At 40.1% G+C, this 16,517-nt stretch overlaps 1 protein-coding gene across 1 annotated transcript; it reads right to left on the bottom strand.

Annotated features, from left to right (window-relative positions):
* Positions 1-18: 18 nt before the first annotated feature.
* On the bottom strand, positions 19-15,755 carry PHF2 (PHD finger protein 2; the record flags this gene model as incomplete). Its single annotated transcript, XM_008944735.1, has 13 exons — positions 19-111; positions 1,820-1,893; positions 2,178-2,356; positions 3,124-3,242; positions 4,465-4,584; positions 5,531-5,902; positions 6,903-6,992; positions 8,281-8,372; positions 9,563-9,669; positions 10,256-10,343; positions 11,794-11,956; positions 12,545-12,731; positions 15,557-15,755. Coding segments are annotated over 13 exons (1,883 nt in total), but the record flags the coding sequence as incomplete, so codon positions are not given.
* Positions 15,756-16,517: the final 762 nt, after the last annotated feature.

Here is a 16,517-nt window from a genome sequence, read left to right as displayed (position 1 = left end):
AATTTTAAGATTTCTTCCTTAACTTCCACTCTCTTTCTTTACTTTGGAATTGCGCCCTGGCTTTGCCTCTGTGTCAATGTGAAGCAAATCTTCATCTGATGAATCATCGCTCTGCAAAAGCAAGGAAAAGGCTCAAGAAAGCAGAAACTCACTAAGTTAGTCACCATGAACAGCACAACAGTTTCTGCAGCCTGTTGCTCCTCCAGAGATACAAGGCTGACATTTGTGATTTGCTTTCATTAAAAAAAAAAAATTAAAAAAAGAAAACCTAAACAAAACCAGTTCCACAGTAAAAATGGTTTCTCACTGCCTCTAGGCACGTTAGGTTTTTCTTTCCCTTTCCAATCCTGGAGAACCAGCTTTGAGATCTGACCCTGCATATGGGATCAAACCACTGTGCCACTGGTGTTCCTAGGTGCTGTTTTCCTTCCCAACCCTTGCTCCTGTTCTTGAGATCATGATCCATGTAACAAAAGCAGCAAATGTGTGGCAGCCCCGACATGCATCAGGGCACAGATTCTGCAAGATTCAGACAATTCAGATGCAGGGACAGACCCACGTCTGCCAGCCCTGTTGCAAGAGAACAGGAAGATCTAACAGAGGAATGGGATAGACACTATAAATAGTGGCACCTGAGACCACTGGAGGAAGCTACTTGCATCTAACAGTCTTTCTGGGGCTGGTATCTCTATGCACTGTAGTCTAGAGTATAACAGAACAACTTTCTTCCCCACTGCTGCTCTGCTTTCAGGCCTCTGGAGTCCCAGTCCTCATTGCTTAGACTGCCAATCCCTGTTGTTTCTGGCAACTGGCCTCTCTCCTTAATCTTCTGCAGAGGGGTACACCCCTGTTCTCTGTGGCCCAGTCTCCACACATGAACCACTGACTCAGGCAAGGTTGTCTGCACTTGCTCTTGAATATCCCTGAGCCAAACCAGGATGAAAAGGATTCCTTACTTAGGGCCAAACATTTCAGTCACCTACAGTTCTATGTTAGCAAGCTAGTTTGCTTTTTCTGACTTACTCAGCTATTAAAATATGGATTTGTATTAACCACATTTAATTCTAACATCATTGAAAGTCATTTCATTTCCAGCATTGAGCTTCAGCACAGAGTGAACTTAGGCCTGTGCTGCTCAGTTGGTTCCTGAGGTAAGCTACCAACATGCACACTGACACTGCCCCAAGTGGCAGTGTCAGTGACATGCTCAAGTATCACACTGATCATGGGCATTCTAGATGTAAGCACATAATGGGCAGAGGGAGACTCTGCTAAGTGACAGCAAACAAACCCTTTAATTGCTATAAAATAGGAATTAAGGGCTTCTAGTAACATGAAACATCACATCATGGCATGTGTTTATTTGTGTCAGCATTATTCTGAGTTTCATCTGCCAAACATGAACATGGAAATCGAACAAGGGTTCAAAACACATGGGAACAGGACAGACAGAGGTTGGCAGCACGGTTTGAGACAGACCCCGTGCCTGTCAGCAAGGTAACATCAAGCCAGGTAAAGTCCTTCTGAGCCTTCCCGTTCCTTCTTACAGCTTGCTCCTGTTCTGCTGGTGTCGTACAACTGTCCCCACGCATGCTTCCCACCAGGCCTGATCACATTACAAGCAGTCCAAGCCACAGTACCAAACTGTGCTTACTCCTGGCCACGTCTGAATGTGACCTGTTCTGGGCAGGCTGTGACTACAGAGTGAAGCAGAGGACGTGATCACAGCCTGCAAGAAGGGTTTGCTACTGCCCCACGTACTGTCAGAGACCCACACACAGCGGGTGCTTGCTCAGGACAGGTACAATAATAACCATACCTTGTAAGATACTGACTCCACCTTTGGCTTCTTAACAGGAGTGTGCTGCAGAATGTCTTTTTTATCTGACAAAACTGAATTAAAAAAAAAAAAAAAAAAAAAAAAAAAAAGATGTTTTTTTTTATTGAAAAAAAAAAAAAAAAAAAAAAAAAAAAAAAAAAAAAAAAAAAAGGAGAGAAAAACAAAGTCATGCTTCTTTCCTGTTCAAAAAACAGCATTCCAAATCCACTTGTGTTTGACCAACAGCTAAGACATGTTTTCTTTAGTACAAATCACACGCATTTTAAACACTTGTTTTGGACAATCAACACCTAAGACTTCATTGTGCAGATACAGATAAAATAGGAAATATTCTTACAGGGCAGTTCTCTTTTTGTAGTGTTTTTCTTCCTTCTGATTGGAAACTCATCAATTTTTAGCTCACCATCATCTGACACATATTCATACTCATCTCGTACAGGTTTTGCTTTGTCTTCTTTAAAATTCTGCAGTGACCCAAACACGCTGGTATTCAGCTGGGTTTTGACTCCCTTTGAACTGAAAAAAAAAAATAAATTACAAATCAGTAACAACACTGACTATAAAACGTTTTGCTAATGGACAGAGAGGATCTTTATGCAGAAATCTCAGTCACCTTGAAAACTTTCAGAGGTGCCATGGCAATTCAAATAATTTTACAAGCTGATTTCCAGCCCTACAATTTACATAGAATCATAGAATCACTATGGTTGGAAAGGACCTCTAGGATCATCAAGTCCAACCTTCCTCCCAATATTTCACTAAAAAGAAGCCCAGTTCCCTCAGCTGGTCTCCATGAGGCATGTTTTCCATCTCAAAATATGATGCCAACTAGAGTAGCCTTGACTGGCTTCAAGTACACACCGTATTATTTAAAGCTGTCCCAAAATATACAGTGATATACATAGTGTACACGCAGCATGGAATTTTGGTATGCAGATTTCATTTTAACAGTTTCTTAAAAATGTACCTTGAATAGGATCTGTCCAAAAACCACTTAAAATAACTCAGATAGTATGAACCTGAAGTGCCAAAACATGAGATGCTGCCTGAATACTGAGGACATAATCTAAAGCAAATTACCAGCCTCAAAAGGTAGATATTCACTGTTATGGCAAATTAAGCTGGGATATTGGTGAAATCAAGTTCTAGAGCAGAGAACTTTTTGAATAAGTATATTTTCTACATTGACCAGAAAGGCAGATTTTCACCTTCTTGAAAAAACATAAATAATGACTTCTCAATTTTTTTTTCAGTTGATGTGTATTGTCATGTTTTCTCCTTACCCAAGCAACTTCTTATTAGAAAAGGAGAATGTAAATTTGTTGTCCTTATTTCCTGGTAAAGGAGTCTTTTCTGATTTGTGTTCCTCTTCCATTTTTAGAAGTGAGTCAGGTTTACTGTTCTGAAAGGCAAAAGACCCAAAGCAAAAAGAAAAAATCAGTTAAATGAGTTGTTGGTATTTCAGGCTCCTAGGAAACCTCAGAGAATCCACTGCTCTATGTGCAAGGAAGAAGCTGTTCCCCCAAGTGTAGTAATAGAGGATTATACTCTTCTGTAGACTAACATGGCTTTTAGTTCAGGAACTTGTCCTCACTCAAGAAGCACTTCAACAGCAGTTTTAGAAGTGCCCACCACAAACATAATGCCAAATTTAAATACTGCTCTCTTAAACTGGTACAGACTGAGGCAAAATACTAAACATATTTTGTGAATCCAAGCACAGGTGCCTGTGTGGGTAAGGACAGAGCCTAGTGCAGTGCCTGTGACCTTGCAAATACAACTGAATTTTAATCCTCCACTTGCTTCTTTCACACCTTCAGAAGAGCTTGAATTATGAATTTCATAATTTCACATCAAAGTCATTCCATGCAGTGGAAGCCTTTGATTATTTTTTAAGCATCACCACAATATTTTCCTAAGCTGTACTGGCTGTGGAATTATTTGGTACATTACTGTGACATTTTTTAACACAAAAAATTTAGATGTCTGATGTTAATGATTCATAATCCTTAGCAGTTTCTCCACATGAAAAAGCATGTAGATACTAGGGGGTTTTTTTGGGAAAGTTGTTTGCACCTTTGTCATTAGAAGCTCAAAAAGTAGCCAAAATTCAGACGGCATGAGAAAGCCTAGTGTCACCTTGTTTTAAATGGCACTTGGAGAAAAAATGTATTCCTCTATGAATAAATTTTATTCACCCTATATTAGCCCTCCAGGAAAGCAAGCTTATAATTCATGTGGCATAATTCACATTTCATTAACTCTACTTTTATTGCCATCGTTAGTTCTTGCTTCCTCTGAAACTACTCTAGACTTAAAGTAGTACGGCTGTGTTAAAGGAAGAATCACAGAAGAGATCAGCACTGAAAAATCTCACAATTAACAGAGTTCACACTGGCTTCACCAAGGATGAAGATGGACAATTCAGCACCTGCTTCTGAAGAATCCGCACCCTTCCCCTTTATCAGTGATTACTTGATTATTTTCTGCTCAATTTTTTTTTCTCTGGGAACTGAAAATTGGTGCCTCATACTCTTTGCTTATGTAAACCTATGAACATTTCTCCACCCTTGACTTATCCCTGTGTGGCAGAATCAGTGGCAGAATTTAACAGGAGACATTACCTTATATTTCCATTTGGCTTCTGTTTTGCTTTTATTTTGCTCACGAACTTCAAATTTCTCCACCTCATTCTGCTTACTAGCAGTTTCCTTATTGGGAACACTTAAAACATTCTTTGCAGCCTGAGGAAAAAGTCAGCATGTACTCTTAATGAGGATGGAGTGCTGGCATGTTACAGAAACACATTTTTTTAGCTGGAATATAACATGATATATTTGTGAAAACTGCTCTTCTAATCCATTCTTTTTGAACCCAAATATGAGAGTCAATCAGATAGTGCTGCTTCCCAGGATGTGGAAGACTAGATGCATTTCTCCTTGGTACACCAACTTACTGTAAAAAGTTTTAATCTCTCTGCCTGCTGCTCCATGGACAGGTTTTGCAAACTGCATACACACTACTCGGAAATTCACAAGCATTTTAGAAAAGACTTGTGGATATTTCTTAACAAACAGTGTACAACATATTACTCCGCCAGTGCCTCAGTGAAATCCAGGCCCCTACTGAAGTCAGCAGCAAAATTCACATCCAATTAAAGGACATCAAAATGAAACTTGTCATACATGGGCAAAAATGGAAGCCAACTATTGTTTTATCTCCATTCATTCATTTTAGAGCAAAATCTCATGCAAATACGATGCTTTAAAAATTAGTTCCTTCATCTTTGACCACTGATTGTGGAAATGCACAAGTGCTAATAACAACTGAAATAAGAACATAATAGTTCAAGGGGGAGATGGGGGTGAGAAAGCCATAAAAAATGTCTTAATTTGCATCTCGCCTCAGTTTGGATGGACAACTGGCAGTAGTTTGCCAGGCTCAGCTTGAATCAATAGGTTTCTTCGAGGCTCCATATCAAATGAAGAACCAAGTAAATAGTCAAATCAAATCAAACAGTCAGGTAACATATGGGGTGATAAGCCAGCAGTTACAAAACTTCCATTTGCTTCAGTGGAGACAGGGTTTCACCCTGTGTTGCTTAAATAATTTTTTTTTTTCATGAGACCTAAAGAGCAATTTTATCCCTGTTATGGCAAGAGAATGGGGAGAGGTTAAAATATGACCCACCTTCCCCTTCTTTGGTGTCTCAATCTTTGTCAAAGCCTCCTTCGTGTGTGCCTCCAGCAAGTCGAGATTTGGGATGGCTGGTGGTGGACTCTCTTTTGCCTTCTTTCCTTTCTTTTTTCCTTCTCCCTTAACTTTTGGTGTTTTGGGAGGCTTAGGGGGTTTGGGTGGCTTGGGAGGTTTAGGGGGTTTGGATGGCTTGAGTTGTTTGGGGGTCTTCACAGTTTTGGGAGTCTTTTTTTTAGGGAGCTTTTCTACAGGTGGGGGTGGCGGCGTCACTTGGACAGGTGATGGTGCCTCTTCCTTCTCCACAGGACAAATCTCCTCAGCATTTGTGTTGGCACCCATGTCCACTTTGCTGGCTTTTGATGCATTCTGTAGTTCAGCACAAAATGAGAAGACATTCAGACTCACCCATCTCCACCCAGAATTAAATTTCCATTTAATTCAGATGTGATAAATGTAGTAGAATTATGTTTTAGGCCTTCAGGAAAAATAAGCAGTAAAATAGCTGCTCAATTAAAATTAACTCTGTCTGACTAATTGAAAACACATTATTTTCAGCATAACCTGCCATTCTGACAATCAGAAAACTTACATACCACATCAAAGAGGATAAGAGGACAAGACAGATTTCAAGTTTGAGATCTTTGGATATAGTTAGAAAGGGAGTAGAATGTAAGTTAGGCTCTTCTTAAAAAAAATGAAATAGCTGTTGTTACCTTACAGTGTCACACACCTCCACTGAGTGGGACATGAAACCAGCCTTAATGGATGATACTTCCATGCAACATCCTTTTTAGTTTTTTTTTGGGGGGGGGTTGTTTCAGGGGGTGTGTGGTGGTGGTGTTATAATTATTATTGCATTTGCTGTAGTAACTCTGCCTAGAAGCCAGCCAAGAGCAAGGCTTCCTAATGGGACAATGTGCAGAATAATAGTCCCAAGCCCAGACAATGTCATAAACAAGACCAATGAACATAAGGAAAAGGAGACAGTACATAAGGAGCATGATCACGGGGATGGCAACAATGTCCTTTGAGTTCTATCATGTTTTTGGGTAGGGAGTAGCTAAAGCGAAACAGAAAAAAAGAATAGAGAGGGGAGTGTGGCCAGTACAGCCAGAAGAAGGTGGAGGAGACAGGATGTAGGACAGGCAGACACAGCATAAAGCCATGGAAAAAGCAAACAGAAGCCTAGAACACGTGGCGAGTCACCCACAGAAAAGAATCCTGAGCAGTCCCCCTGCTGCAAAACCTCACATGAATTCTTTTACTGAAGAGAGTGGGAAAAATGATACTTTTATTTCAGTTCACCCATTTTATAGCCTAGATTATTAAAAGACCCACAGCAGTGTTAATATAAAAGAGTACAAACCTCACTTAATCTTATTTCTTTGGCAAGGTCCTTGATAAGTTGTGCTGGTTTGAAGTTTTCTGGTAGTTCATCTTCATGCTCTGCTAAAGCCTAAAACACAAGAAAGCCAAACGGTTGTTCCTGTGAGTGTTTTTTTAAAAAATACTTTTAAAATCTCACTAAGTGACAAATTTCAGCACATTTTTCGTGTGTGCTGAAATCAATACTGACTGCATCAGTAGTCCAAATAAGGAAAAAAATACACTTTTCCCTCCTTTTGGATGTTATTGTAAATAGTTGTCCTCAGAGAACAACAAAGTTAATAGTAGTTTTCAGATATTATGGCATTTTCACAAGTGTAACCTCCGTTTGATCACCGACTTATGTGAGATTCTGTTAGAAATTCCTGTTCTGCATCTACAAGGAGAGATCTTCAATGAGAGCCATAGGTATGTACCTTGTCAGCAGAGTGGTTTGCTTGCTCCCTGGCAGAACTAACAACATGTGCATTCACATGTCATGCTAGAATATTCAAAGTTCCACTTTATCTAAATGTCAGTACAGTCTGACTTCTTTTGACCCTCTACTTCTCATCTGCATGGCAAGTGGAAAAATAAACAGGGTGATATGAAGAAGATAGCTTCCACATCAGCCAGTCCTTCTCCAGGAAACTAGAAGCAATTCTGAATTCCGGTTCAAGCACTGCCTTTTTGCAGCAGGGAGCAGCCAAGTTCCTGATGACATTTAAATCTGGGACAGCCACCTAACTGGCCTACCTGTGTGTGCAACATTGTGCACTCAGCCGCTCATCCCTTCTTAAAATGTCTGAAAATCCTAAAGCTGCTAGTTGCCCTGTTGACATTTTGTGATTAAATGGTCTGTCTCCTGCACCCAAAACTTTAGGAGCAACACACACAAGGATAACACTTCTGAAATGATTGTAGCAGGAAATTCGGGCTGCAAATCTCTCTAAGCCTTCTCTCTCACCAGTATGTTTCCTGCATCAATTAATGCGTTGATTTGCAGGAACTGGGCACCTTGTGCACACAAAACACAGGCATTGTTATAAGCCTCGCTCGCATACACAACCTCTGCTTAATTGATTTGGCACAGGAAAATGCTCAGAGTCAGAGAACACTAATTCAGTTATCTTTTTGGCCATGTGCAGAACTGACTTTTTAAAAGTCTGGTGGTACCTTTTTCTCTGCTGACTCCTCAGGTGGCACTATCAAATCCCAGCTATTGCCCTCCTTCCACAGTTCTCCAGTCCCTTCTCTTCAGGATTTTAGAATTAGCTGGCTTGCTATGGAGATATTATTTGTTCTAAGCATTTGCTCTTTGTTCCAGTGACTGACAAACCTGACAAACACAGAAAATTAAAACAGGCTTCTTCTCCTACCTGTTTTTTAGTCCATGACCTGAAAGCACCGTTGAGAATTTTTGCTCCTTGGAGTAAATGGGCAGGAGGTTGTTGCCCAGCTTTATGCAAACCTAAGCAGAGGAAAACCACAATGCCATTCAAACACCGATAGCTGAAGTTGTTTTACACAGTCTTTAATTTGAAAAAGTTTAACTGTGAAAGTCAACTCCTTGAAAGCTAGCCACCACAAATGAATGCCTATTATAACTCAACGGTAATAAGAAGTATATTTACTGTGTCATAAATCCAACTCAGCCTTCCTACACTGTGCTCCTGCAAGTTATGTCTACACTGGCAATCCTCCCCATTCCTTTCTTGGTCCCATACTCAAGCTAGCTTCCATGTTCATACATCCTAGGCTGTGGGAAAAAAAAGGTACTGTCAGTGGTTCTTTTATTACGAATGAGAAAGCAAGTACCAATATGTGGAAACAAAGGTTATATTGGGCAAAGCTTTGCACTTCTGCATGAGTACAAGCTTGCCTGAACTTTTCCCCTTGTCACAGTGTTTGTTGAGAGTTGGTCACAAGGGGGCCCCTTCCAGGTGACACTCAGAGGGACCCCTCACCTGGCTTTATTAATTAGACACATTTTTCTTGTTATAAAAGGATCTGGTGGGTGTTTCTAGATGCGTTCCTTAGCAAGAGAAATACAGGCAAAGACCAAAGCGAACCCAAATCTGCGAAGAACATACACACATGGATGTTTGAATCAATTCTGAAGGAATTAGATTTGGAAGATTTTGAATTTCACTGAGATCTTGGCTCTAATTCTCAGTGCTCCTGCTGGCCACGCATCTGATGTTGCTGTGACCCCATGTGTTAGCAGCCTGCCAACATACTTCAACCAGGATCAGCAGAACGAGGGGAGAAGGAAGTGCTGCTCTGTGCCTCAGGCTGACAGAGTTCATTAGGTTAAACCAGGGAATGAATCTGGACTTGACAGGCAACTAAAACTAAAAAAAAGAGTTACAACATTATTTGCCTCTCAGGCTACTTAAATAAATTGTTTAAAGAAGATGAAACCTTCCCTCAGGCATAGGTAAGAGGGGCAGTTAAGGTCCTTCCTAGAGCAGGATATTAAGGGGAGAGCTGGACCAGACCAGCAGGTTCTGGTGGTACGTTAGAACTAATTTTCAAATATTAACAAGACTTAACTGGGCCACTCGTCCTACGTGGCACACCAGCAGAAATTTAGAGTAACTATTTACAGGCCCCCAAAACTAAGTAATTAAGGCAGTCAAAAAAAAAAGTGAGTTTTACCTTTGAATGTCTCTAGTAGATGCTTTCCCATATACCAACATGCAGTTTCAAAGTTTGGAAACTGGGTCAGACTGACAATTTTCAATCGTCTCTCTACTTCATACGCCCTGCAATACAAACCCACATGAACTTAAAGCACAGCAGGTCACAAGCACATTGTGCAGTGACAAGCGCTTGCCCAAGTTTCATTCTGCAGTGCTTCCTTTCTTTGTGTTGCTACCACATATTCTGGCATCAGACCAAAGCAAAACATAAAAATAACACTAGTAAGAAACTGTGCGATACGGATGTTAAATAGATTTATTGCGTTATTTGTCTAGCATCAGTAAAGCACTACTTGTGTTGCCGTCCACTGGGCAAAGGGCCCAGCTCAGCATGCAGGGGCTTATCCAGAAGGCAAATGCCAGGTTCTAGGGTAAAACTCCTGACAGTTTTTAACTCCCACTTCAGGACTTGGCCACACCAAACCTCACATGTCCTTCTGTGCACTGTGCCATACGTGTAAAGACAGCTTGGAGTAAATTGGCATGGCAGAACACAGTCAAAGAGGACAAACATGGGTAGACTTTCCAAAATTGCCCAACTGAGCTACACCAACGTTACTGCAAATGGAGGCTAATTAATGGGAAAAAGGATGGCAAATTTATTAAAAATTGAGCCTCTACCTAACTTCAGATTCTAAAGACAGATTACCTCATCTGCATTTCAACACTTAGACTATGTAGAAAATGTCCTGCGAAGGCCAGGCAGTCTACAGGTGTTAGAGTTGCATAAATCCAACCTAAAAGAGAAAAGAAGAGTCCTGAGGATAAAAACTGGAACGACAATACCAAAGACTCTATTCACAACATGATGTTTGTACTTCACTTAGCAACTTGCTTCCTAGGTACACAGCTCCTTGAAGCACATGCGCTTTGAACAAAGCTGCATCTGGCCCCTTGTTTGTTTTCCCAGCCCAGGAAGGTGCCACACACCTCTGACTCCCAGTCCCAGGGCTGCCTTCAACGGTGGCAGACAGTGAAAGGGGACATACTTCTCCCACAACCTTCTTGTTTCTGTGAAAAGCAACAGCAGCTACATAATGGTAGCTACTTTCACGTCAAACATAAAAATTTGTGACAGCTCCTGACACCGACTCTATTGTAGTGTCAGGAACAGGCTCCTAAACATCTATTGTCATACAAAAAAATCTACTCAAATTACTGAATCTCTATAAATGGCTCAGTGTTTATTCTACCATCTGCTCCACATATGGTTATGAGAGAAATACCTACTTTACACTTTTTACAGTCAAAGAAAAATTTAGGTGTGTAAACATTCTGTGCAAGAATATATTCATACTTGGAAAATGGCACTACTGGATGCTGCCTCCAAAACTCAAGTAGCTGTGCTGTTACTTACTCACATGGCCTGGAAGCCTCAAATCAGATTATGGAGTGCGTGGGCAGTGCACCATTTAAAGGCACATAGAGGGAGAGAAAATTCCTGTCCTGAAGAGACTACGGTTTCAGCAGGTAGCAAGGAGTGCTGGGAAAAGGGATGCAATTGAGGAAATAATTGCTCATGGTGAGAGGAAGATGAGGGACAGTGGTAGGAGTAGAACTGCTGTCACTTAAAACTCTGTGGTATCTTCTGAACAGCTTCCTATCCTTAGGAAGATTCTCCCAGTAACTGAGAAAAACTAAATCCACCATCCATATCCTGCAATGAAAGCCTGAGTCGATCAAGCAATCCATAAAAATCTGTGACACCCAGGTCTTGAGCCTCATGTGAAACCATAAGTGCACACTCATTCTTGTGCAGGTACCTATAGTTCCTTAGTGTCACTGGATATCATTGACCATGAAAAGGATTTTGTGGAGAGCCATGGTCAGAAAGTAATACTTTCTAAAATACTGTTAGAAATACACACTGATGTCATGGTTGGATGCAGAGATAGAACTCATGAGTTACTGCAACCGAGCTAGACCAAGAGTCTCTACCTGCTAGCTTTATTTGTAAAAGGTTGCTAAAATATTGATAGAAAGCAGTAAGAGTTTGGTTGGTTGTTGTGTTTGGTTTTTTGTTTTTTTTTTTTTTTTGTAAGCACATGAAATTATACTTCTACTGAGAATCAGACTTCATACTTTGCCAGAGAAAGTCATCAAATCACATCCCTCTAGCATTTTTGGACATCCTATTTCAGCAGCTCTAAAATGAGCAGAGAACCTCACCTGCAACATCCTGCTCACCTGATGGAATGAAGAGTGTCTGTCCTTGTTTAACTGTGCATTTGTAACATTTATCTACTTGGTCTGCAAAAAACATCTCACTGTGGTTTGCTGCTGATTGCCAGCGTTCATACAGAGAAATATTTGCAGAGGTTGGTTTGATGAGATAAAATATCTTTTCTCCCTGAATTAGAAAACATAAAGTTAGCAAGAAGCAGACAAACCAAACAATGCTGCACTAGCACAGACACAGGCAGACACAAATATTTGACACATGCAAACACAAATATTTACCTAAATATATATGCAACATTACCTATTTTAACACTGCTTTAATAAAATTTACTAGTCAGCTTTGTATGGAGTGGTTGAAATAATTACATCACTAGCTGACCACATTTGCTCAGATTTGTGAGACTGATGGTACAAACCATTGACAGCACCAGATTCCATCACCCTGCAAAAGCAGGATGTGGTACCTTTCAGGCCCTCCGTGACCTCTGTGCAGAAGGCACTAATCAGATATTAAAATCCCAATACAGTGAAAATACAGAGACAAATTCCACAGCCCAAGTGGTATTTTCACTCCGGAGAGGCCGGTGCTGTTGAGAGCACAGCCACTTGGAGGAGGTCAGGCTCTGCATATTACAGATACAACAGGACCATGGAGAAGAAAACCTGAGACCTGCATTTTGAGATAATTTTAGGAAGGTCTTTGCACATAAAATTTTGTTTGTTACTAGACACACTTGTAAAAAACAAGATCCCTCACCTTCAGCACATGGTACCACGCGGAAGCTCCTCCCGAATCTATGTGGAAATCTGTGTAGCTATCCTTCACACAGATCAGGCAGTACTTGGTAACTTTTGGTTTAGCCAGAAGAGCATCATCAGGCCAATAGTTTTCCACCCAGGACAACTTCTTAACTATATCCGGGGGCTCTACAAAACTGGACATCCTTTAGAGACAGAATTAAAAACAAACATGCATCTTTTTAAAAGAACACAAGGACCCTGATACAACAAAGAGCAGAGTGTGACTCTAATACTTGCACAGCGATCTGAAGCAGCTCCTTACCTGTCAGTGGAACTGCTCTTCATTCAGAGAATTTGTCAGAACTGTTTATAGACAGAGATTTAATGCTTTTTAGGTATGACTTAGCAACGTTCCTTTACCTTCTTTCAGGAGCAGCATTTATAACTTGTATACACTGTATTTTTCCGGTCCCTGCCTCGTGCTATTTAGGCTCAGTTATCAGTAGCACTGGAATTACAAACACTTTTCCAGTCCCTTTCAGAAGAGAAAGTGAAGTATATGCACTCTTACATAAATGGTCTGGTAAATCTTACAAATTTGCAAGTTAAGCTTAACATTAAAAATCTTAGTAGCAGTAACATTAATACTTACAGACTAAATAAGTCTTGATCTGATGTTAAAAATCACAGTGATCTTTCTATTTAGACTGACTAAATTACATTAATAGCTTTGAAGAAGGAAAAATTCTAATTTGGGTTGATAATGTGAACATATTTAAAATATATTATTTATTTATATAATTTGTACTATTGAATATATTTATCTGTTGAGTATACATTCATATTGTATATATTTATGTACAGTATTTATATATTGTTTAAATATATTGTTTATATTAAATATATAATATATAGTTTACGTCACAGCTAAGATGATGTAGTGGCATGTTAAGCAGGAATTAAAAGCATTTCATTCCAGAACATGCTAAATTTTATATTTCAGTAGTCTAAAACTTGGACTAATATTTTCAGGGGTGAAGGGTCACTGTTGTACGCTCTAAAATATCATGTCAGTGAGAGTATCTGCACTTCAAACTAAAATTAAATGCTCCCATGTGTCATTTATGCTCACTGTCAAACACTGATAACAACAGCTTCATTTAAAACGGCAGGGAAAGATGGAGCAGTGTATTCAATTAAAGTGTCACTGTCTATGTTAAGAAATAAAATATTTGCTAGTTAATGTCTAAATTAGCAACATATGAGTGACAGCTCCAGCAGTCCCTTGGAACAAAAGACCTCCTGTTATTTTGGGATTATGGTAGAAAGCTAAAAAAATCTCAGCTGAAGATACTGGTAATCTTTGAAGCCTGTAATTACTAGAGATGCTTTCTGCAGAAATGGGAGTGCACGACTAAAACACTAACTACAGGGCTAACAGTAATGTCTTTTAAAAAAATGAGTTTGCAATTATTCATCAACCTTCTCTTTTAGGGCTGCTTCTCACTAAAATGGAATGCTCCCCCAAAACCACCATTCTTTATGTTGACACACATCACCTGTGTAGCGTTTGTATATAAAGGAATCTTTTCCTTCTCTGATGGTTCCCTTCTAGAAGTTCCAGCTACCCAGAGGGACCACAAGAACTGTAACAATGACCTCCACAGTTGCACAAAGTTCAATACATTCTAGGTGCACCTGCCCACTTCTGGAATAAAAGCACAGCTCAGGTGATGACTACACACAAAGCAATAACACGAACTCTGGGGTATTTACGTCAGCTAATTACTCTCTATATATAAACCATGAGGAGAGCAGTAGGCTTCCTGGAACCGGGAACTGGTGATCTTCCCGCAGTCAGCACCCTGACCTCTGGCTCACTGCATCACTGAAGCACCTCAGCCTCAAGTTCAGGGATGATCTGTATCATCACACCCCCAACTTCCCACGGAGAAGCCAGCATCACTTGAGCTCTGAACTGCTGTCACACAGATTACAGGTCACCTTTCAAAAGCACTGACACTACACCAGTAACACATAGTATAGGATTACAAAACTACAAGAATTTCACACTTACTCAAGGCCACACCATGACATAGAAGCATAGAATCATACAATCATTAAAGTTGGAAAAGACCTCTAAGACCACCAAGTCCATCCATCAACCCTACACTACCCAGACCACTAAACCATGAAGACACGTCTCATCTATTTACTCATTCTCTGCTACTTTAAATGGAAGATTTCACTAAGCAATATTTGATGCAGCCAAACCTATACAAGTAGGATGATCACTGCTGTACAATGCATTTTAAGAATACTCTGAGGTGATCATCATGTTTCAAGATCACCGTAAGCTGGAAGAATGGCTGTTGTTGCCTTACACCCATGAGGATTCCCATTTCACCAGAAAAAGAACAGAGACTATTATAAAATAAGATGCCTTATGTCCATGTTCTCCCACACACAGTGTGAAAACAGCTCTGTGGTCACCTCTGTCCTCCTTCCTTTGGTCTCACCAGCATTTATCAAGTTGCATCTAAGCACCTAAGCTCATACTAGGAACACTCTACATTATCATTCGCTACCAGGACAAGGCAGAGAATTCGCTCCTGGAGCATGATGTTCTAGCATACAGTTGCACTGAATTAACTACACCTGTACTACCTGAGTCAAAATAAACCTGAAAGGTACCGAAATGTTCTGTTTGCGTATGTGAGTGCTGATTGCACAGGAACATTGATGCCATTGCAGCCATGAACTACCACGACAAACGCTGGCCTGTTTAGTCCCCGGTGCACTGTTCTCCTCACCCAGCAAATAGCCCTCCCATTTCCGTGTTTTGCCTGACCTGCCTGTACGTGGATGACGTAGTGGAGAGTCAGAGCAAGAAAAAGCCTCCATCTTAAGGTTTAAAAGCACTTCCTAAAGAGCTAACCACCAGAGAAGGCGGAAGCTGTTCAAACTCCCCCAGATAAACCTGCCACGTACCCCGGACACCACAGGGTGCAGCAGGCTGGACTCTTACCTCGTGTCTGAGAACTCCAGGCTGGTCACATTGAGGACCCTTTTTCTGTTTGTACTGTAGTAGTAATCCACAAATTCCTTGAGCTTCATCTTACAGTCTTTCTGCTTGGTGACATCAGTGACATCAACACTCCTCTCTGGTCCTACAAATTCATTCAGTGAAAAAGAGATTGAAGAGCAGACTTGCCAGACTTTGTATACTTGGGGGTGAGTTAAGATTTTGGGAAACAACTCAAATCTTTTGATTTTCTAATCTTCTTAGCCTTTTCACATTCCTTGTTGTTTAAGTATTCACATACACATATACGCATAAAAGGCATGTATATACATAAAACCCTAGACAAAAAATGGTGGGTTTGTATTCATACCCCTGACATAATTATTTTTGTAGTTTTTATCTTTAAATATTCAATGTTATTTTGAATCTATTAATTTACTTATGGGTTTTATTTGCATGGTGAAAACTATATGCAAATACCTGTATATCCACAGAGTAAGCCCTACCCACCAGGCTGCAAGTCTTACGATTGCAGACAGAGTGCAATACTGTACAGGATATCTTGTCACATTGATTTTCCAAAATTCTAAAGTTCTTTTATGCTGTATTTTAAATCTTTGATTGCAAAATCTAAATTCAAGGAAGAGTTTTGTAGGAAAATTTCCATTTTCTAATGTGATATTTCAGGTGTGCCACAAAAAAAATATGGTTTTTTTGAGTTTTTGTTATGCTACCCAATATTACACCTAAAAATCTATCCCTCCTGTTTAGAGTACAGAGAATAATCTGCTAGTGCTTATACATTTCCTCTGACAGACTTTGTTGGATACAAATCTCCAGTGTTAATATTAACAGTATTAGTCAATTAGTTGAATTTTACACTGGGCAAAGCAGAGAAAATCAGAGCTTTATAAAGAGTGTCCATTTCCCAGCACATAGCTGGTGGCTCATGGCCTAGACAGGT

The sequence above is a fragment of the Merops nubicus genome, unplaced genomic scaffold (assembly GCF_000691845.1).
Source record: "Merops nubicus isolate BGI_N331 unplaced genomic scaffold, ASM69184v1 scaffold39890, whole genome shotgun sequence".
NCBI lineage: Eukaryota > Metazoa > Chordata > Aves > Coraciiformes > Meropidae > Merops > Merops nubicus.
The sequence above is the reverse complement of the archived record's forward strand: the minus strand, read 5'-3'. Positions and strand labels throughout refer to the sequence as shown.